The 23,601-nt window shown below is 37.3% G+C and overlaps 1 protein-coding gene across 1 annotated transcript in view; it reads right to left on the bottom strand.

The window, feature by feature from the left end:
- Positions 1-7,108: 7,108 nt before the first annotated feature.
- LOC121414570 (sodium/glucose cotransporter 4-like) overlaps positions 7,109-23,601 on the bottom strand; it is a 28,785-nt gene continuing 12,292 nt past the window's right edge. Inside the window, exons 7-15 of the mRNA XM_041607772.1 lie at positions 21,249-21,435; positions 20,623-20,837; positions 16,488-16,623; positions 15,767-15,874; positions 15,418-15,568; positions 14,542-14,710; positions 13,380-13,595; positions 12,262-12,388; positions 7,109-7,448 (exon numbers count right to left, since the gene is read on the bottom strand). Of these exons, the coding sequence (XP_041463706.1) occupies positions 7,231-7,448; positions 12,262-12,388; positions 13,380-13,595; positions 14,542-14,710; positions 15,418-15,568; positions 15,767-15,874; positions 16,488-16,623; positions 20,623-20,837; positions 21,249-21,435 (1,527 nt within the window). The 3' untranslated portion in view covers positions 7,109-7,230. The remainder of the gene's footprint in view (positions 7,449-12,261; positions 12,389-13,379; positions 13,596-14,541; positions 14,711-15,417; positions 15,569-15,766; positions 15,875-16,487; positions 16,624-20,622; positions 20,838-21,248; positions 21,436-23,601) is intronic.

Below are 23,601 nucleotides of genomic sequence, written 5' to 3'. Positions count from 1 at the left end.
GGCAGAAAAGTGCCTTCATCGTTTACATTTGTCCTTAAATAATATAATTTTTCTACTTTTAGGGGGCACATTGGGGGGCCAAAATCTCGTTTTGCCCCCAAAAAAATTCTTTGGGGGGGGGGGGGGGGCAAGTGCCCCCCCCCCGCTTCCGGCGCCCTTGAAGACCACTGAAAGATTGGTCAGGACTCGTGTAAGACCTCAAAGACCATTGTAGGTTCATTTAGAGACCTCTGAAAGATCAACCGAAATTCATGGTCTTTCAAAGGTCTTCCAGCGGTCTTGTTCTCTGTGGAATGGGGGTTTAAAAGTTAAACGTTATCACACTGTAATAAGATGGAAAAGGGGTTTATCAAAGGTATGTTTCACAGAGGGACATGTTCGTCAAAAGACGCAAGACTTACTAAGATGTGTAATTGCCCCGTCAGGGGCGAAATTTTTTCATTTTTTACAAAAGAAATGACAATTCTTAGGCAGAAAAGTGCCTTCATCGTTTACATTTGTCCTTAAATAATATAATTTTTCTACTTTTAGGGGGCACAATGGGGCAAGTGCCCCCCCTGCCCCCCCCCCCCGCTTCCGGCGCCCTTGGACTCAAAAATGTGCCGTACGACACGCAACATTTTACGTCTACTTCACCCAGAGACAGCATATTTTTGTTATTTGTCAATTTTTCATTTGTCTACCCAGTAGTACTCTATTATTATCGCAAAACAAATTGAAGTCCCTTGTTTATTTGGACAATAGGTTGAAAAATGTTGCAATCAATAAGATTTCTCGTTAGAGGGATGGTCCGGGCTGAAATTATTAATATCTTAATACATAGAGTAGAATTCACTGAGCAAAATGCAGAAAATATCATCAAAATCGGATAAAGTTATCGAAGTTTAAAGTTTAGCAATATTTTGTGAAAATAGTCGTCATGAATATTCATTAGGTGGGCTGATGATGTCCAATCTCCACTTTCCGTTTTCTTATGTCATTACATAAAATCATACTTGTGTGAATGATATGTCTCCCTTATAATGAAATAAGTTGCAGCAATAATTATCTAATGCATTTTACCGTTGTCAATCCAATTTTCTCGTACTTGGAGGAAAAAATTTGAATAAACCTAATTTCATTTAATAAAATACAAAAGAACAAGTGGAGATGTGACATCATCAGCCGACCTAATGAATATTCTATTTTGCTGACCCCCCCTCAATAAAAATAGAAAATTAATAAAACATAAATATATAAATTAATGAATAAATAAAGGCATATAAATTAATGTAACCAGCCACCCCAAAACCAACGATCAATCGCCCAAAATGATTTTTTGAGCGGTCTTAACGAGCACATCCTAAGCTTTAGAACTATATATGATTTTTTTAAACTTGACTAACAATAACTCACTCAAATATTTGCGGCGGAAGCCAAAAATTTTAGGGGGGACCACCAACATTTTTCCACAAGCAAAAAAAAAGGTTATCAACCAAAAATTTAAGGGGGGACGCAGGAAAAAAAAATGACAAGCAAAAAAAAAAGAAGAAGGTTATCGCCTAAAATTTTAGGGGGACACGCTCCCCGCCTTCTTTTCTATAATTGTTAAAGTATAAAGATGAAGAAATACTCCTTCACACAAAATTAAGTTTTTAATGTTTACTTTCTGAAGACCAATTTACTATATTATCTATTAACAGAGAACCTTCCCTGGCGACTTATTCCCGACCTTTCGTTGGAAGAACGCGAACGCATATTTACGACGGTAGTTGATTTTGGAAGAGACATCCTTTTGGGCCAGTCGTCATGGTCGTAAAACTCTGTCCTGCAATGCCAATTGTGTGACATGATTTTTTTTCGTTTCGCATCTGAAACCGAAACATTCAATTTGTGTTTCGTGTGCAAAATTATGGTTGCTACTATGGTAACAGCGATATATCCGATTTAGGACGACTTTCCAATGCAAAATTTGGTTCCTCCCAGAGCTCGAGAGGCCGCCGGGGGGGGGGGGCGGCCACACCACGCGTGAAAAGGGAAAGAGTGGGCAAGTACGTTACGTATAGGCCTATGTAACGTTATATAAGAGTGTCAAAAATGATGTTTGAAATACTGAAAAAGGAGATATGTTTTCAATACTTGTATGGTTTCACAAGCTAAATACTTGCTAAGAGATGCATTTTCATAATCTGGAAAGGCCTTGCTTCCCTTGTTTAGGGTGCTTTTCGAAACCGCATGGTCGTGCCTGGCATCCACTCATCAATGGAAGTGGTCCCCCGGGAATTCGAACCGAATCCCCATTTCTGGGGAAAGTAAAGCATAATTACCATTACATTGTGTGCTAAAGGCATATTGTTTGTGTAGGAGTAAACAAAAGAAAAAAAAACCCGCACGTATACATGCTGTGTACATAATCTACCCATGCGAAATGGTTTCGGCTGGAGAGGTGATTAGACCAATGAAATCAATTGCCAGAGTTCCACCAATACTAGTAATCCACATTAAATGCAATATCGATTCGATGGACTGTAATGATCTATATCTAAGTCTTAATTCAGTAACTTTTTCCTCACTCAATATGTACTCAATTTGTTTGAAAAACCACTTTCTTATCCATGTTATAATCTATTTTAGGTCCTGCATTTCGAATATCTCCAGCCATCAGTCGTAATGTATTCAATTCAATTCAATTTCAATTTATTTACCATCTTCAAAAAAAAAATGTACATGCATGTATGGTGCGGATGTCGCGGAAAGAATTTTGCACACGAAAAGCAGATCTGTATGGCCTGTAACCCCCCCCCCCCCCCCCTGTTACAAAAAGCTTAGCATTGATTGTAGAGCAGTTTTTTAAGGTTTGATTCTATTGACTATAATGTACAATAATTCTTAAAAATCAAGTGTATGATTAAGCATTAACTTTTGTGTTAGGGGACCCTAATATTAGAGTCCGTGAGGATTGCGAAAGGTGGCAATTGGTGGTTTTGGGGTGGTTGGTCACAAACATATATTTTTTAGAAGAATAACAATAATGAAATGAATGAAACACACAATACGTTTCAAACTTGATTCAGTCTTGTTATTAACTGTGCATATGATTCTAGAGAGCAGAGGCGTCGATCCATGTTCCGGTTGAGGGAGGGGCAAAGGTGAAATGCGGAGTCAAAATTTGTGCATGCTTTTCGCGCCAATAATACAAAGTTTTGCGCACCGAAACATGGAGAGTATTGTATCCTTGGTAGCAGTTTCATTTGACATTTGATAGTTTTATAGTGTTTTCCAATGCTTACTATATTTGCATGGCATATAAACTATTAAAGTTGCCAAAAAATAATGGGGGGGGGGGCAAATAAATATGTTTTCCCCCGAAAGATGTGTTATTTTGTTGGCGATCACCTCCCCCGCCCATCCCAGCCCCAGGTCGACGCCTCTGCCAGGAAAAATATTCATGCTTAATTCAGATTTAAAAATTAAGATTTATATATCACATAAATTTACAAATTCACTTCAATCACAATGATATTATGGAAAAGGAAATGTGAGAACTAAAAGAATCTGCTGACTTTTTGTCAGATGATTAAAATAATAAAATTGTTTAAAAATGGAAAGTTGGTAATTTCACACACTTAATTGAAAAACAGATATTGTGAAATACAAATTCACATCTGACAGAGCAAGCATTTGGGGCATTAAGTCAGAAGGGATACCTGGGTCAAATAGAATAAGATTCACTTCATTAGATAATTTAAAAAATTTCGCGTAAGCAATTATAATTTCACGAACATTTTTCGTAGTATATACAAATCAATTTGGTTTGACACCAAATAAAGATGATTTTCAAAAGCATGACTGAAATACACATTGTATTATGTCTTCAAACCAGTGCTTCATTTCATAAACTTAAAACGTACCTATCAACAGTGTAGTAAAATAACGAGAAATCGTCATTACGGTGTAGCGTTAATTTCGGTGAAAGTTACGTAATCTTCGCACACCGAATTCGCATAGCGGCAGCATGGTCGAGTGATTTTTGTAGCCTGTTATTAGTCGTTTCGCGCGTATTTGACACACAAGCTTGCACCGTGCAATGATGCACACAGCACCCACGCTCTTGACCGAAGAGACGACCCAACATGCCCAATGAACTTACACACAAACTAAGGCCTATACCTCGGCTATCTTTCCTTGTATGCACACGTTAATGTACACACTAAACCCCATCTCCCTGGTATACACATGATACATGTAATGATAAGCATGATAAGAGAGGATTGAGATGAATGAGGGAAATTGTTCTCTGACCATCGACGTGATCATTGTGAATGTAGGCCTACAAACATGCACGCTAACTGACCACGGGACCATACAGCCAGTACCAAATTATTCACCATTTCCCCCTTTTCTGCACTTAACAGTCATAAGCCAAAGGAAAAATAAGGGATATTAATGATTCATGCGATATTGGACAAGTCATGTAAGTTTTATAATTTCATCATGTTCATCTGTTTTGTAATTGACGATTCTGATCCTTCACTGTGTCGGTGAACTGCATCAAGGACTCATCATTTTTAAATAGTTTTTACTGGTTTTTATTGTACATGTCAATCTTATGTTCCCCGTTGCTATCACCTATGAATATCAATACTATAACGAACCTTCAAGTACGACGTTGTGTGCATATTGATCAGTACACTACGTGTAGAATGAAAGTTTACATATCGGATACAAAAGTTTACGTGAATGACGGCTGTCATAAACGCCTATCAGTCGTTTTATTCAGCTCGGCAAAACTGATGTACAGGTTCTTTTGGTAATTTATAACAAAATGCCACGGTAAAAAAAAAATCGGCGCGGATAGATCGAATGCTAATAAAGTTGAAAAACAAAGTATCGTACTTTGCAGAAATCCTTTTGTTTTGGGACAAATCGCCGGAAGGGAAAGAAGGGGGAAGAGCTCGTGGAATCGTTCGCTTTCGCTCGTTTCTCATAGGTTTTGCGTGCAAATCTCCGTGAACCGCTGGCAATGTGCAGCGCTCTCGCTGTTATCGATTCACTGTGGTGACCTCATTTTATTACTTGTTTGCGTAATGACGATTTCGCGTGATTTTACTACACTGATCAATATTGATTACTATGGCAACACTGCTCCACCATGCAACCAGAGTCAATGTTTCAGTCAGGTTGGTCGCTATATATATATATATACAATTGATTGCAAATATACAATTAATATAGTTCCTATACTTCCTCATGAAATCTACACCATTGTTTGATACAATATAATACAAGTAGTTTTGATACTTGCCAAAAAATGTACAATCGTATCAGAAAAGTCCCTGTTTCTATTTGTAATATTCTATTTACTTTATTTATTTTTCACTGCAAGGTTTTCATTTTTAACATGTTTTTCAAAGACGGGTCATGTTTTAATCATTTTCAGAAAAAAAAATTGTCATCCCTATATTACATTCCACTGAGTGAAAAATTATGCAAATATCATTTATTTTTAAATTGTTTGTTGAAAACTATTCAATCCTAAAATGTGTGTGTGTGGGGAGGGGGAACTATAGACAGCCTCTAAAAAATCATTTAAATATAATTTCCCTTCTCTCGCATTAGGTTGCATTGAAACTAACAGCATGAGTACATATAAAACAAGCAGGCCTACTATTTGAAATGGTAGAGGTGGATAATATTGTTTACGAATACATGTTGAGGCGACCGCACACCTTACCATTGGTCTGCGACCCGATTTCAGAATAAAATGTTGTAAAATTTGATCCTAATATTGAGATTGGAATATCTTACTGTGTAATGTTCTAAATAGTCGTACAAATACCTATGGACAAATTTGTGACTATGCTATCATCGTTCTTAGAATAAAAGCGAATTTAATATCTAGTCGTAATTACGTCATAGCAGTCGTACGCTTGGATACGATTTGAAACTAATTTGCCCTTACTCCAAAATGAAGGCTTGCAATCTTTCAAAATAGTTATATTAGTATTCTTTCAATTAATTTTAACCTCAAATAAGATGTTCTATTCACATTTTCAGAAAATGAGTAAAATGCGATTTGTTCTAAAATCGGATCGCGAACAGTTGAAAGGTTTGCTTTGGCTTTTACTGATTTTACTAAACTTTTGTGTATTAGATATTATATAATATCAAGGCTCATTGTAAATTATGAATAGAATAACACAAGTTGGGATCTGGAGATTTAATTGCTTTCTTGGTAAAATGTTGACATTCTTTTTCCTGAATCAAATTACTGATTAATTGATTGATTGATCGACTGAATGATGGATTAATATATTGATTGATTGATCGATCGACTGATTAGTTGATTGATTGGTTGATTGATTGACGATAAGAAATTAATTATGCTTCCCTAGTAATTGATTCTGCCTTCTTTTCTCCCAAAACACGGAATAGTGTAGCGGTTTGTGATAACTAAAATGCGTTTGTTTAGAAAACTATCCTACTTCATGATGATGAGAAGATATGATTATTTCTTGTTTTTTTATGTAGGTTACGTCAGGATATGAGGGCCCGGGGGGGGTCTCTACCAGAAGCTCCTTCATAGCTGTTGACATGGTTGATGTTTTAGCAACTATACAAAAATCAGACATTGCACTGAGTTCACTTTCGAATGATAACGGGTATACGTAGATCGGTCTGCTTGGACCTTGGATATAAAGTTACTTTTTATGCCCCCTTACTCCTTTTTTCTCTCTTTTTCCTTTTTACAAGACTGGAATTACCTTAAGGGAATGGTCGCCCTAGCCGCTTATGAAACCGTCCCTAAATACATAGCATAATCTAGAACCCTTCATAATTATTTTCATTCCATTTTCTATGTACTGATTTCCGCAACATTTCATTAGCAAATCAACAAAGAAAATACCAAAAATTTTATTACTTGACAAAGTACTAAAACGAAATACAATAACCCTATCGCTTAAACAAAGTTGCATGTGTTGCCACTTTAGGCGTAGCATGACTGCATGACATCACTGAAATAATATCACATATCAACTGTCATAATGTCAGATTGCAAGTGCATACTAAGGAGGCGGGGGCTATATTTTGCTGTATTTTTAGATTTTGATTCGTATTTTTCCCCCTCTGTTTCGGGAAAATGTGCCAACGTTTCGGTATAGACCATAAAAGAAAAAAGTCATTTTATTCCGTAAATATTTATTCAGTAGTACATTTTGTAAATCTTTTTTTCAAGGGAGAATTGAATCATTAACCATAGTACGACAGAATAAATATACAAACGGCTCCTAAAATCACTCCATTGAACATGGCTACTTTAGCCCATTTAGGATCCTCATAAGCAGTAGCTCTCATTTCTTGTTGGGGGGACTCCTCGTCTTGTTCTTCCTCCTGGTCCGCCGGTGATCCGCTGATCCCACAAAGGATGTTCCAGGCCTTCCACTTAAGGCCCGTCCTCTGCTGAGCTCCTATTTCAGGAGAAAGAATGATAAAACAAATTTTCGGTAATTTCCACTTATTGCATTTTTTACACTAAACAGGAATCTCCTTTATTAGCAATTCATTCAAGCCAAGCTCGATTTCCGGTATAGACATTATTTCTATCACCCTCTCTGCGTCTTTCTCTCTCTCTCTCTCTTTGTTCAGCGGCCACATGGTCTAAAAATGGACGAAATTTGTTTGACTCGAGAATGTAACTTCCTATGGAAGGCAAAATCTGCCAAAATCCAATTTCATTAACATGTAATTTTTGTTAGTCCTCTCCTGCCTCCGTTTCTCATCCAAATTTATTCTGATTTGGTAGACATACTGTCCATAATATATATATATAATGTTTTATTGTCCAACTTAATGGAAATTCATTTTGTTTACATGCAAACATACAAATTACAAATATACATAATCAAGGAGAGACAAAATTAATACAAAATACTGGCATGCACGTAATACATTCGTTCTTATACATAAGACGATTAAAAGAGTATAACAAGATCATTGCTGAAATACGAACAACAAGAAGGCATATTCGGTGTAATTATCATTACCATCATTCTAAAACTGTTAAATAAGTAAAAGTATCGGGTCATTTTATTTTATTTATTTATTTATTACTTGAAGCATAATTCACATATAAAAAATCCACAACTCTACATTGACCATGATGTCGATACTATTATTGTAATCATTATAGTTGCAGTTATTATTATTATTATTATTATTATCATTATTATCATTACTATTATTACTATTAGTACTACTATCATTACTCTTTACATTTGTGGCAGTTTTGTATTGTATTAAAGAGGAGACATAGATGGCAGTATTGAAGGGTAAGAGTAATTCTGCAATAAGGTGACTTGTTTTCTATTTAATGGTTGAGAAGACGAATTGAGAAAGGAATAAAAGAATTTCCGTAACGGCTCGTTCTGGCCTTAACTGATTCCCACCTTCTTCCACTACGAAGTAGTTTGTATTTCTTATTTAATGGATGGGAGTGATCACTGACTATTGCTTGGGCTTTGTCAACTACCTTTCCTTGACATATCCTATCCAAATCTACAACACACTTCGTAATCCTACTAGCCCGTTTCACGACTCTATACAATTTATCCTTATCCTTCTGTCTGGCACTGTGATACCAGGCAACACAGTCATGGGTGATGATACTCTGAATAACTGATGTATAAAACAAATACAATATTTTCTCGTTTACATGAAATTGTTTCATCTTCCGAAGAAAAAACAATCTGTGGTTGCACTTGAGTGTGGTAGCTTTAGTCTGCTCGGACCAATCAAGTTTGTCATCAACAATAGTGCCTAGATACCTATAACTATGGACAATTTCAATTGGATGACCATCGATGTGAATAGGGAATTCTACAGGATCAAAAGATTTCTTCTTCCTGAAGTCAAAGATGATTTCTTTAGTTTTGTTAGAATTCAACACCAGATGGTTTTCAGTGCACCACCTACCAAAAGAGGATATACTCTCCCTATATTCTAACTCACTCTCTTTTATCAGGCCTACAATGACAGTATCATCGGCATATTTCAAAATACGAACCGACGGAATATTGGAAATACAGTCATTAGTATATAATATATAGAGAACAGGTGAGAGAACACACCCCTGAGGAGACCCTGTGTTCGTTGTGAGTACGTTGGAGAGTACATCATTAACCTTAACCCTCTGGGTTCTACCGTGTAAGAAGTCATAGATCCAGAGAACCAGTGACGGTTTCACATCCAAGAAGCTTAATTTTTCTACTAACTTATATGGCTGGATGGTATTAAATGCGGAGGAAAAATCCACAAATGTAGCTCTTGCATAAGAACTAACAGAATCTAAATGCTGGTAAAGTGAATGGGTTAACATGAGTACTGCATCTATGACAGACCTCTTAGACCGATATGCAAATTGGTTTAGATCAATTTTGTGACGGATTGATACAAGTACTTTTTCCAAAATAATTCTTTCAAAACATTTCATGACAACAGGACTCAATGCTACTGGTCTAAAATCATTATTCAACCTAGGACGATTATTTTTAGGCACTGGTGTAATGACTGATGCTTTCCAGCATTTTGGTACGATATGCTCATTTATTGACCTTTGAAATAACATACAGTACGGAGCAGTGAGTTCAGATGCGCATGTCCGTAGGACACGCCCACTAACACCATCGGGCCCAGTCCCTTTTCTAGGGTTGATCAACTTTAAACGTCTCCGAACTTCGTGCTCTTCAATGACAATTGGGTTGTCATCCGACGCGCGCAACCGTTCAACTTGTTCATCAGCGATATGACGGAAGTTTTCATTCTCGAAACGGGCGAAGAATGCGTTTAATTCGTCAGCTCTTTGTTGTGGATTAGGTTCATTTGCAAACATGTTTTCTTTCCGACTACTCGAATAATCTGTCATGTGCTCTAGACATTTCCACGCATCTCGGGGATTGTTTGTATGGAAGTTTTCTTCGAGCTTTTCACCATAATCTTTCTTTGCTTCACTGATTTTCCGTTTCAGCCTATTTGTCAAGTCTTTAACAAGTTCACTGTCCCTCAGATGAAATGCCCTTTTCCTTTCTTTCAAAATCAATTTCATTTCTTTCGTGAACCAAGGCTTATTGTTCGGATAAATAGTAACCAATTTAGACTGAATGTGAAGATTCTCACAGAAGATGACATAATTGTTAATTGTATCTGTGAGTTCATGTATGTCGTCGCAGGCACCATAAAATAGTTCCCAATCCGTAATATCAAATCCCGTCTGCAGTAAGTCAACTGACGTATTGTTCCAAACTTGAACTTTCTTTTTTTCGCACTGATTGGACTTAATCCGTTGTTTGTATTTTGGTAACATGTGAACGGTGTGATGATCGGACGCTCCCAGTCCCGGTCTCACAAGAGATTTGTATGCATTTGGTATCGAACTGTAACATCTGTCTAAAATATTTCTTCCCCGTGTAGCAAAATCAACTAACTGATGATATTGGGGCATGGTATCCTCTAATTCACAATGATTGAAGTCTCCCAAAATAATAACCGGGGAATCAGGGGATCGCGTTTCAAGTTCACTCACTTTATCTTCGATGATCTGAATAGCTGTTACTTTATTTGCATCAGGGGGAATATATACCAACACAACGTGAACTTGTGGAAATTCTCGAGGAAGATAGAATGGTCGAAAAGAGAGAGACAAAAGTTCAATATCAGTACAGCATGTAGACGATCTTACAGTATAGTTGTTGCACCACTGTTTGTTTACAAATACACATATCCCACCTCCTCTCTTTTTGTTTGTTAATTCAAAAGAACGATCAAGCCTTTCTACATCAAAACCAGCTATATCAATATTGTTGGAATGAATGTCATTATTAAGCCACGTTTCTGTTATACAAATCAAGCTAGAGTTTCTATATTCGTGATCATATCTGACGTTAGCACGAAGTTCGTCCATCTTATTTACAATCGATCTCACATTACTTAGGGACCATAACCTTTAGAAATAGCGCCCTAGTATTGCAAAGTCTTGAAATAGTTAAATTGCCATAACTTCCTTGTTTGAATTTATTTTGGTCTCATGTTTTCAGGGTTTGCCAATTGTATCATTTCACATACTCCAATTGTGTTTTACGCATCAGTGATCATTCCTTTAAGAAATAGCGCCCTCTAATATTTTGAGAATGTATATCATCTAGAGTTTCATCTCCTCCTGTTTTTTGCCCACTATTAAATCAGAGGCGTCAATGCATGCACATCGTTCTGAAACGATTGCAGTTCTAGTTTCAATAAGAAATTGTGGTAGGCAATGCTAAGTGTTGATCATTCGCCAGAATACTTATTTAGAACAAAGTTTCATTAAAATTATTTGGGCTTATATTCATCTCATCAACCTGTGTTTTTTTCCTGGCGTAGGTAACTTAAAAATACAACATGAGGGACCACACTAAAATTGACAGGCATTTTCAGTAATTTCGTTATCTTCATTAATTTTACTCACTACTTTTATAATTATTATAAATCATGAATATTCCTGGAAAATCGCTTCATATTTCATTTTTCAATTTTTCATGATTCTTCGTAAGTTTTGTTCAATTCTAAGAACATTTGATTATCTGGTTTTCTTTTTCAGTACGAGAGTTTTCCTTAAAACGAGATAAATTTCGGCGGTGTTCCACTTCCATGGAACCCTTGTGGCTTTCAAATTCGATTCACAAAAGTGCATGTGTCAAGCGGTAGGCCGTATACTGTGTGAGGGAGTTAGTCTGTTCTCAATGATAGTTTACATTTATTTTCTTAACGTTACGCGATGACTCGTATTTTGCTTGTATCATTTCAACGAATCGTTGGGTCGCATAACCCAACACTTCGCAAATTAGGGGGATGTCTTTACAGATATGTACGCAAAACGTGATTGCACGCCGTGACGTGATTACGTGAGTAAACGTTTTAAGCCGTTTTTGCCATTCAATCGTATGGACTATTCCTCATCATCTACCCGCTAAGGAAACCAATATTTAGGTATGGCCTAATGTGATATATTTTTTTTACTGCAGTATCAATCTGCTCTAAAAGGATATTTTGATTATTAAAAAAAATGTATGTTGAGTAAATGATTGTTATATTTTGTTTCTTTGTTAAAATAATGCCGTGAGCTGACGGAGGCTCAAATAGTTATCCTTGCGTCCCCGAGTGGAAAAATGAATAAGACATAATCCTGTTAATATTAATAGTGAATTATAATGATTATAAAGCTTGAATAGTAATGAATAATTAACTCACTGATTGCGGCTTCTTTTTGTTTTTCTGCACGAATTGCATCATTCTTCTTTTGTTCTTCTGCCTTTTCCTCGGACATCGCCATTCTCGGAAGATTCGAGAATCGCGTCCAGAATGTCAGTCGTACCAACTGATAGAAAGCAAAAATAAACAAGTGGAATGCCTCTGGCGGTCTCACCTGCATCACGCGATTCAATATAGCAGCAGCGCTGACTTTGAAAACTACTATAACTCGCATAAGATGTTCAGTGACACTTGGTTACTCTTATTTCCACGTTTTATGAACTAGACCAATACACTTACAAAGATATGACGGTAATTCAACAAATACCCCCCAACGTGGCCAAAGTTCATCGATCTCACATGACCTTTGACCTTGATCATGTGACCTGAAACACGCACAAGATGTTCAGTGATACTTGATTAATATTACGTCCAAGTTTCATGAATTACATCCATAAACTTTCAAAGGTATGATGGTAATTCAACAGATACCCTCAATTCGGCCAAAGTTCATTGAACTTCACTTTGCGAGCAAGTGAAGCAAGGGGGCACAGCAACTGGTTACCAGTTGAAAAAATATCTTCCAAAGTTTCGTTGTTAGTCTATAAATGTATGCATAAAATGGCACCCGAATACCTCTATAGTTTACTTAGATCACCACACCCGCCACATTACAGACTTCGTTTTAGTGAAGACACTTCAATTTTACACATTCCTAGAGTTGTTTCTAATTTTGAGGTCCCAAATTATGGAATAGTTTACCAATTCTTCTTGGATCATGAGAGTAATTTGTACATGCGAAGCGCATAGAGCAGATTATGCGCTTTATGATATTATTATCATTATTATAATTTCTATTATTATTATTATTATTATAATTATTATTATCACTATTATTATTGTTATTATTATTATTATTATTATTATCAACAACATGATCGAGCCTACCTCGTTTACCATGTACACAAGAGACTGTGGCGTTTATGAATATATCCCCTCCTATGAGTAGATAATAGCATTTTAATTCGGGGGGGGGTCTCCACATTCCGTTTATAATTTGGACACAATTAAGGGTCTTTTCTAAAAGCTAATAATATTGATTTGTACAAATATCTTACCTTTTGAGGATGAATGGGCTCGGTGAACAAGCTGATTACCACTACAAGGATGAGGGAGAATCCATAGAGGAATGCAGCAAAGTGAAGAAAGTGGAAATCCCTGACGATGTCGGGTCGACTGTCGGGTTGCCCACACGACGGAACACCGTAGACGAAATCTAGGACGAACCGGGTCAGTCCAACCATGAAACCGCACACCAGCCCCCAGAAAGCACCCTGATTTTTGTTTTGAATTTTTTTTTTAATAGAAAAATTGAAATACATGGATTTTTTGTCGAGCCATTACGATCATGAATCTGGGTTTAACAAGTTGGTTAGTAATATAATGACACCCCCATCACATCCCCATGTTAGCAGAGTCCACAAAGAGTATCCTGCAAGGTTTACGTTGATACCCCCCCCCCCTCGTCTGCTCTGTGCCAAATGTTGAGTGTCGGTAACTCCAATGGCATGAATGGCAAGACAATCACTAATCGTACTTTCCTATACCACTCCCTATACACCTCTGTACCCATTCAACTGCCCCCCCCCCCCCCCCAGCGTCTTACATAGAGTTACGCTTGATCCAATCAACCACAACTATGGAAAGCCAGCAACGTCAACATTTAAAATACGTGTTTGTTCAAAATATTTTCTAGATATGATGCATATTCATACATTCACCGTTTCCTTAACAATTCAGTATACTTCTTTCTGTTTTCAAAGGACATTGTGCAGATTCCCTATACAAAAAAAAATACGGATTGACGGATTTCCATTTAGGGCTGATCGAATCAATCGACGGGGTCCTTGAACTCATGTTACATGCAATACATTCTTTAATGTAAAACATAGCCCCTCAAGTTTGATGCTAAAGTCACATCAGAGGGCTAGCGAGTACCGAAAATAATTGATATCATTTTTAATCAATAAGAATAGCACTGTTAGTCGACAGTCACGCCGACGAAACCGACTCCATACCGGTCAATGATCTGTCGTTGGTAACATTATAGCTTTGATAGGTCCGGAGTTGCGTGCGGACCCCTTCTGACTTTGAAAGATTTAAAGTTGAATATCTTTTTTTTATTTACATCTCAGTTTTTTCCATCTTTATAACCATTCTTCAACCCCCCCCCCCTTTGCTTTAGATTTTGTTTATGATTTGCATACGATAACGACCAACCGTTTCATTGATTCTGTGCCAAGCAACAGCTGCCGAGAAGACCGAGAATACAGCAGGAGTAAGGTAGGACAAGATGGCTTGCATGTACACGAAGAGCTCCCCAGAACCATACGCTTGAATTACAGGAATCCATAATACACCTACTGCTACCAGAACAATCGTTGCCAATCTGATCACGAAAATAGGGGATTGGATAGAATGTCGGTTATTATAAAAGAAACCTTGATAAAGAGCAAAACCAACGGTTTCTGGAATACGTTAAACCCTCACCTCTTCCAACATTCATTGATCACTTCGATCTTGTACTGCATTAACCTCTTAGACATTTTGTTAGCTTCTTTTTATTCATTTTTCAAACTTTGCTTTCGTGTTTTGTCGCTTGCATTTCCTTAGATACATCAGCCGTTTTCTATATTTTAATTGATTGTTAGGGGTATATGGCGGAAGATTTTCCATAATTGGGGGTACTCGGGATCTCTTTTCTAATGGTGGTGCGCCTTCTCTTGAAGCCACTTGTATCTTGAGAAGTATTGTGCTCTGAAATTTAATCACAATATTATGTTATGAGACATAATATTAATGATGAAGGCCGATTGAAATGTCCCAGTATAGACATGTAATTGAAGATCCCAACTTTGAAATATGTATTTCTCATATTCTAACTAATTATCTTGTCAGTGCCGCTCATCAGTTGTGCAATAAGGTCACTCCCTAGTCCTTTTTGCTTCAGATTAATGCAGCCGCTTTGTCTGTAGCACAAACACTGACAAAAAAAAATGCCTCTGAGTTTGCCTACCAGAAATTCATTATTATCAAAAGGAATGTTGACGACCAAGGAGCAAATCATTTATGATATTGACAACACGGGCAACATACTTTCCAACGATAACGAGCTCGAGCTCTGTCGATCTCGGTCTGATCTTGTACCATACGTCGATGACGAACATCGAGCTGGCGGCGTTGAAGATGGAGGTCAACGAACTTATCATAGCTGCCAACATCGTCGCCAGCATCAACCCGCGAAGTCCTGTAGACGAAAGACAAAGTTTGCGAGCACACATTTTAAGCAATATTTGAGGGTATTGTAATAGGCCTACGGAATTGCCGGAAAATTGATCACGAATTTGCTTGCTCGCAAAAATCTGGGAAAGGGTATTAATTTACGCAAGAAAACTCTCAAAATCACATCAAGGATTTCAATAATCAACTGGAAATAAACATTTACCTGTCGGCATCAGTTCAACTACGAGTCTTGGATATGCGATGTTAGAACACCCTGCTGGATTTCCACAAGCTTTCTCACAAACTTCTGGTTCGACACAAGCGATTTCATCTGTTTGTCAAATACAAGAAATGATCATGGATTATTTTTTATTTCGTATCGTCATTAATCGAGCAGAAAAACAGTGAACTGTATGATTATTTCGTTACAGATGTCATCTTGTTCGCCGATAAAGCCAAATCCCATGGTTTGTTAATGAGGCAAGATAAATATCGAGGGGTATGACTAAAAACACAATCAGTCCCTGACTTTTATATCCGTTGGTATACATTATAACTTACAAAGTTTTATACTATGTATACCACTTGTGCACCATGTGCACCGTTGCCTAGAAGAGTACTCTCACGGTAACTTTGCTAATGTGGTAGCTACAATGTCAACCCTGCTAAACATCTTATTAAAATAAAGGTTTGAGAGTACGAAACATAATTAGCAAAGCCTCTTATTCTATCAACATATTATACAAGATCTTTTTTCAACGTGATCGATCATTGCGTCCTTTCAAGGATGAAGGCATGAAGCAGACGATGTATCAAATTCGAAAGGAAATTCCATTTAACCCGTTGCATACTGGATGTAGATTTTTCCCGTGAAATGCCTATGTGAATTGCAAGTTCCATAGACAACTGATTAACAAGAACTTAGTCAGGTTAGTGAGACTTACCTGGCCACATAGTTCGGCTGATCATGCCAGGGATGACCATCAAGAACATGGGAAGGATCTTGAAGTATCCGGTCATTATACATGCGGCCTTGCTGTGGGTCACATTTCTTGCCGCAAGAGTACGTTGAACAATCACCTGAAAGAAGCAATCATAAAAGTTAACCCTTTGCTTGTCAATGCTCAACGTCGCCAATTGAACCGTAATCATATGGTGGCCCTGAAGGGACATCGCAAATAGACCAAATCGCGAATATTCACGACGAAATTCGCGACGTCGCCAATTTCGTCGCCAATTTGAATATTGACGACGAAATTCACGACATCGTGAATTTCGTCGCCAATTTCGTCGCGAATTTGTTTTGCTTGCCTGGGCGGTATGCAGGTTGAAACCAATTCGTCTGCTGCTAATTCCTCCACTGACAACAGGGTCTACATTCTCTGTCCATTAACTTTTCGCCTAACAACCATATGGTCCAATAACCATTTGGTCCAGTCATCATTTCGTCTAATCACCAGTTCGTCTATGACCATTTCGTCTCATAATTAGTTGGTCTAATATCAATTTTATTTTCCTTAATTTCGCCCGATTAACACTTTGTTCAATTAGACCAAATGGCATATGAAATAAATGGCAATTGGACCAACTTGGTTATTAGACGAAATGGCAGTTAGACCATGTGGATACTGGTATACTAAATGATAGCAGACGAGTTGGCATTAGACCAATTAATAATAAATCATTGAAACGACAGAACGATGTCTACTGCTATCCATATGCATATGCGGATTGATATTTAAAAAGTGCTCTGTAAATATGACAGTTTTATGGTTTGAATATTAACATTTTCCGCTCGCGCTGTGCGCTCGCAAATTTCTATTTATCAGGTACCTATTATTTTCCTGTATTCCATAAAGTTTTTAAAATATTCCTTATCAGGTCTGATTGTCAAAACGAATCAGCTAGCGCTGCACGCTCGCATTTTGATTGTATGTCTCAATATTGATTATACAATTCCCTTTTCATGACAATGTATACAAAGCTTTAGGCTCGCAATTTGCGCTCGCATTAATTGTTAAAAATATATTAACTGATGCATCCTATTTATAATTACAAAAGTGCTTGAAATGTCCAGTTTTCAAGCCATTATATCATCAGACTTCTCGCCCTCATTAGGCATTAATGAATAAGATATTAATTTAATAATTGAATTGTCCCTTTTGTTTTATCTCGCGCTTAGCAAGAAGAATAGGAAGACAGTAACCATTTCCATATGATGACATGTCCTAAGGATGTATCGGTCCTATGTCAAAACTCAAAGTAATTATAATTCATTATAATCTATATGCACCTTACAAATTTCTTACAAAGTGCTTGAAATATAGAGCTGAAATTGACTCTTTTTTTCAGATCGGAATATCAAATAGTTTAAGCTCGCGCTTCGCACTCGCTTTGATTTTCATGATAAAGTATTATTTAGAATGCCTAGATTCTAGGTCTAAATATGAAACACACAGGCGCATGTTTTTTCAGATATTCAACTTGTTCTCTATTTAAATCATCCAGTTTCGGATCACAATATAAACAATTTTCTGCTCTTACTTTGTACTCGCATCATAAATGTAGGAATTACTAATTTTTTTTTCAAAATTTACAAAACATGAATGAAATTTTATTAGGTCTAAATCTCGATTTTTTTTCCCGCTCGCGCTTCGAGCTGCATCAATTGTTTAGTTATAAAGATATTCTGTTCACGATTACAAAAATTGATTAAAATTTTCCATTCTTTATGGAAAATGTCAAAATTTTTCAGCTCGTGCTTCGCGCTCGCATCAATTGTTTATTATACACCTATTCTGTTTAAGTTACAAAAGTCCTTAGAATTTTAATTCTTTAGGTAAAAATGTCAAAAAAAATTCAACTCGCGCATCGCGCTCGCATTATTTGATTTTTGAAATATATAAACGTCTTCATGACTAACTGCACGCAGTCTTTAACAGGTACATTTTCCGCTAGTTCATATCTGCTCGCGCTTCGCGTTCGTAGTTTTCTTTATTTGCATACACATCTTTTTAAGGAAAACAAACATTGCCCAGAATGTTCAAATTTTAGGAAGAAATACATAAGATTTCGAAAAAAATTAGCTTGCGCTTCGCGCTCACATTATATAAATAAGGATTATGATATTATATATTTATGTTGATTTATAAGAATAAAGCTAAGAAGACTACCCTTCACAGAAACCAAAAATCATCTTCGAGCGGCCGATCGGGGAAAATATGGCTGAAAAATAATTTTGCCCCTCCCCCCTATTGGCGAAGGCTGGATCCGCCCCTGAAACACCTAACAGGCAATGCGAGCGCGAAGCACGAGCGAAAATGTTATATAGTGACATGAAAGATTATTTTTATTTCCATGTCTTCCCCTCATCTAATTTTTTTCACTCGTCTTCCTCCTCTTCATTTTTTTCTCCTCTTTTTTCCCCTCCTATTTTGTATTCCTTTCTTCCCTTTTTCCTCTTTTGTGGTCCGCCAATAGGAGGAGGGCCCTCGGCCACCCTCCCCCTGGATCCGCCTATGCATATGGATAGCAGTGGACATCGTTCTGTCGTTTTAATGGTTTATTTTCAATTGGTCTAATGCCAACTCGCCTGCTATCATTTTGGTCGGTTACACTTCGTAATCATGGTAATTCCGAAGGTTCTTAATTCCGAAACACGTAAATTGCCTAGACCTCGATGTTCGTTAATCCGAAAACGTAAAAGGGTTCGTTAATCCGAGCATTTGTGGCGTTATTCCGAAGGTTCGATAATCCGAAAACGAAATAAGGTTCGATGTTCCGAAGGTTCGTTAGTCCGAAAACGAAATAAGGTTCGTTGTTCCGAAGGTTCGTTAATCCGAGAACGAAATAAGGTTTGTTGATCCGAAGGTTCGTTAGTCCGAAAACGAAATAAGGTTCGTTAATCATTACTATTCGGACTAACGAACCTTCGGAATTACGAACCTCATTTCGTTTTCAGATTAATGAACCTTCGGAATTACGAACCTCACTTTGTTTTCGGACTAACGAACCATCGGAATTACGAATCTCATTTCGTTTTCGGACTTACGAACCTTCGGAATTATGAACCTTCGGAAATACGAACCTTCGGAATAACGAACCTTCGGAATATCCGAACCTTTGGAATAACGAAGCTTCAGAATTACGAATGTATGCGATTTTGGTCTACCATCAGTTTTTCCACTGTCCACATGGTCTAACTGCCATTTCATCTTATAACCAAGTTGGTCCAATTGCCATTTATTCCATATGCCATTTGGTCTAATTGTACTAAGTGTTGATTGGGCGAAATTAAGGAAAATAAAATTGATATTAGACCAACTAGTTATGAGACGAAATGGTCATAGACGAACTGGTGATTAGACGAAGTGATGAATGGACCAAATGGTTAATGGACCATATTGTTGTTAGGCGAAAAGTTAATGGACAAAATTGCATTAGACTAAATGAATGTAGACCCTGTTGTGAGTGGGGAATTTGCTTAATGCCGACACCCCCCCCCCCACACACACACCTTGAACAATGTCAAGCAGGATGGCACAGTAACACTAAATCGGTCAAGAAAAACGACAAAGAAGTACTTGACTCTGCAGGGCAAACTCTTCACTCGAATTAAGAGTCTGAATGTGCAGCCTACTCATGCCTTGTGTACTGAAGGCTCTCTCGCTCAGGGAAGTTTTGTTTGTACTAGTCTTTGCGTGGAGGCACAATTGTTGACCAAAGTTCCAATCAGGGTATGTGCCTGCAGAATAGAGGAGCTCAAGGCCAGAATATTCGATTCTGATTAGTTGAAATCAAGTTGCGTTTGATTGGACACTTCTGCAATATGCACAACTGTCCTTGAACTTAGGACTTACTGTCCTGGATCAATACACATGTACAATGGGGAAAATAAGACGTACTTGATCCCGTTTCATATAAACTTATCATACTTACAAATTTGCAGTACAAGTTATAAGCTACTGAAAAGGTCCAATTTGATTGGCTGATGGTAAAATGTGCATGTGTGTGTGTTATTTTAAGTATTCGTGAAACAGGACCCTGATGGCAGAAGGATCACCTAAGGGTAAACAGTACCTGGTTTGTACACCAGAAGTAGCATCCCAGGATGAGGGTACCGAAGATAGATCCCGGCCAGGGGAGGTCCGATGTCTTAGCATCACGGAAGATATGCCATGTTTCCTCAGTGGGCATTCCGCAGGTGGTGTTTCCGTAGATCTGGGTGGTGTTGGGGATTGCCGACATGTAACGGAGACGAAGGGTCTCCATGGACCAGCCGATCTCCGAGAAAGCTGAATGAAGAAATTGTATCATTTTTTAACAGACCGTCGCCAAAATTTCAGCACAGCATAACCTATAATTATGACCTAGGATTTCTACACATGACTACAATTGGAAGGCCATACAGAGACACCATAGCATCATTTGTTTTAAATATCTGGGCGAGTGGCATATGCATGTTGATCAAGCTACTATACATGGGGAGTTACGAATTGATGCAGAGATTCGAGGTTTGAGCATTGGTCCCGTCTTTCGGACAGTGACGTTAAAAGTCTCTCCCATGCAGGCCACAGACGTAAATAATTATGTACAATTAACATGCGTCTGCAGAAACTTACACACAGACATAATCATCGCCCTCTCTCACACACCCATACACTGTGTTCATCCACTTCTTACAATGTTGTCTTAACAACACTCACCGATTCCCATTAAAATAAAGGCACCAATCGTCATGACAACAGCTTGGATGGCATCCGTGTAGATGACTGCTTTTAATCCACCTGCCACCGTATACACAGCGGTCAGGAGGAGCAGGACGATGATAGATGTATAGATGTCCCATCCTAAGGATTGTTGAATGACCAAGGAACCAGCGTACATCTCTCCCTGCAGTTAAATAACAATAATGATGATAATAATGATAATAATATTAATAGTATAATAACAACAACAAAGGCAATAATAATTATGTTTATTGTAATGACAATGATAATAATAATGATTTATTATTATCTTTATTAATATTATTATTATTGGCAAAAAGAAGCTGCTGAAAACTGCTTATCTAAAAAAGAGCCAATGGAGTAAATAAGAGAGTCAAAAGGGGCATAAGCTTTCGATCCTAGCAGAATCTTCTTCGGAGGCAAAATGACAAACATATAAGGTGGAACAACCATAATATAGACCAATGGTTTTATGGTTGTTCCACCTTATATGTTTGTAATTTTGCCTCCGAAGAAGATTATGCTAGGATCGAAAGCTTAGGCCCCTTTTGACTTTATTATTATCATTATCATCATCATCATTATTATTATTATCATCATCATTATTATTATTATCATCATTATTACTGTCATTATTATTAGCAATTATAATTATTAGCATTATTATTGTAGTGCATTTGTATAGCCCACATATCCACCTTTTTAGTTGCTCAAGGCGGTCCTGTATTACCCCCGGCTAAGCAAAGCTATTCCTGTGCTCACAGTTCTTTGAGGAATTACTTCCTGCTGGTACCTATTTTCCTCACCTGGGTTAAATTCAACACATTGTAGATCAATTTCTTGCTGAATGAACTTACGCCATGGTTGGGATTCCAACCCACTACCCTCTCAAGGTCCGAAGACTGGTTAATAACGCTCCAAATGTGACTCGTTGTTTAATATTATTTATCATTACCTTACGCGTGGCAATGGGACTATAGTTCGCAAAAAAGTAAATAAACTGCATCGTGCCTAATGATTGACAGAAAAATGCGAAATAAGACCAAAATGCGATTATTTTGGAGCAAGCACCGAGAGAGCCTGATATTAGCGTATTTTAGCATCGACTTCGTAGACGCATTCTATAGCGCACCAATTCCTTTGACATGCAAGTCAAATCACATTGGAGAGATCAGAGGTCATTGTCGAAAGTTGGTGGACCGGGACAGCACATTTGAACTGGACGAAAAATTGCAAATATGTCGTTTTTGTCCATTGTCCAGGACGACACTGTTGTTTTGATTCATGGGTTTTCGACAACAGATTATCAGCGTTATAGAAAGCGTCTGTGAAGGGATAGCTAACATGTCCTCTTATCAGATTAAAATCGCAGAAAACGTTTTATAAATCATTGTTTACCTATATTTTCATTGGTATATTTCCTATGTAGCAAGTCAACGTTATGTGTTAAAGGACAAGTCCACCCCAAGAGAAAGTTGACTCGATTAAAAAGAGAAAAATCCAACAAGCATAACACTGAAAATTTCATCAAAATCGGATATATGACTTGTTAAAGTTTCGCTTAGTTTCACAAAACAGTTATATTCAAATCCTTGTCGGTATTCAAATAAGGAGACTGATGACATCACTCACTCGCTATTTTTTTTGTATTTTATTATGTGAAATATGAAATATTCAAATTTTCTCCCTGTTGTCGTGTGAAACAACGATTAATTCCTCCCTAAACATGTGCAATTAGCATTGTTTAATACTTTATGGTTCAATCAACTTGGTCCTTTATTGTTAATTCTGTAAAAAATGAAATATTTTTTAATTCAAACAATAAAAAAACAAAAGAAATAATGAGTGAGGGACATTATTGACTGTCTCATTTGCATGTCACTGAGTTTTGCATATCACTGTTTTGTGAAAAATAAGCGAAACTTTAAAACGTCATAACTTTCTTATTTTACATCCGATTTTGATGAAATTTTCAACATAATGCTTGTTTGATTTTTCTCTATTTATTCAAATCAACATTTTTCTGGGGTAGACTTGACCTTTAAATAGCGGTTCTGCACATTCATAAACTTTTTCCACTTCATATATTGAATTTATCAAGGCCTGAATAAATAACAAAACGATGGTGTGCATACAACCGTTATTCAGAAGCTATAATTTTAGGGATACTAAACATGCTAAACGATCGAACGCAGAGAGGACTGGCGAGTCCCTAATACATCCGAGCATATGTGTGTTTACCAACGAACTTATATGGTGGACAAGTATTTGCTGATAGGTCTTACAGAATTCTTATGATGTGTGAAAAAGACAATGAGCCCCTCTCTAG

Source organism: Lytechinus variegatus, chromosome 1, assembly GCF_018143015.1.
Source record: "Lytechinus variegatus isolate NC3 chromosome 1, Lvar_3.0, whole genome shotgun sequence".
NCBI classification, from domain to species: domain Eukaryota; kingdom Metazoa; phylum Echinodermata; class Echinoidea; order Temnopleuroida; family Toxopneustidae; genus Lytechinus; species Lytechinus variegatus.
The sequence above is the reverse complement of the archived record's forward strand: the minus strand, read 5'-3'. Positions and strand labels throughout refer to the sequence as shown.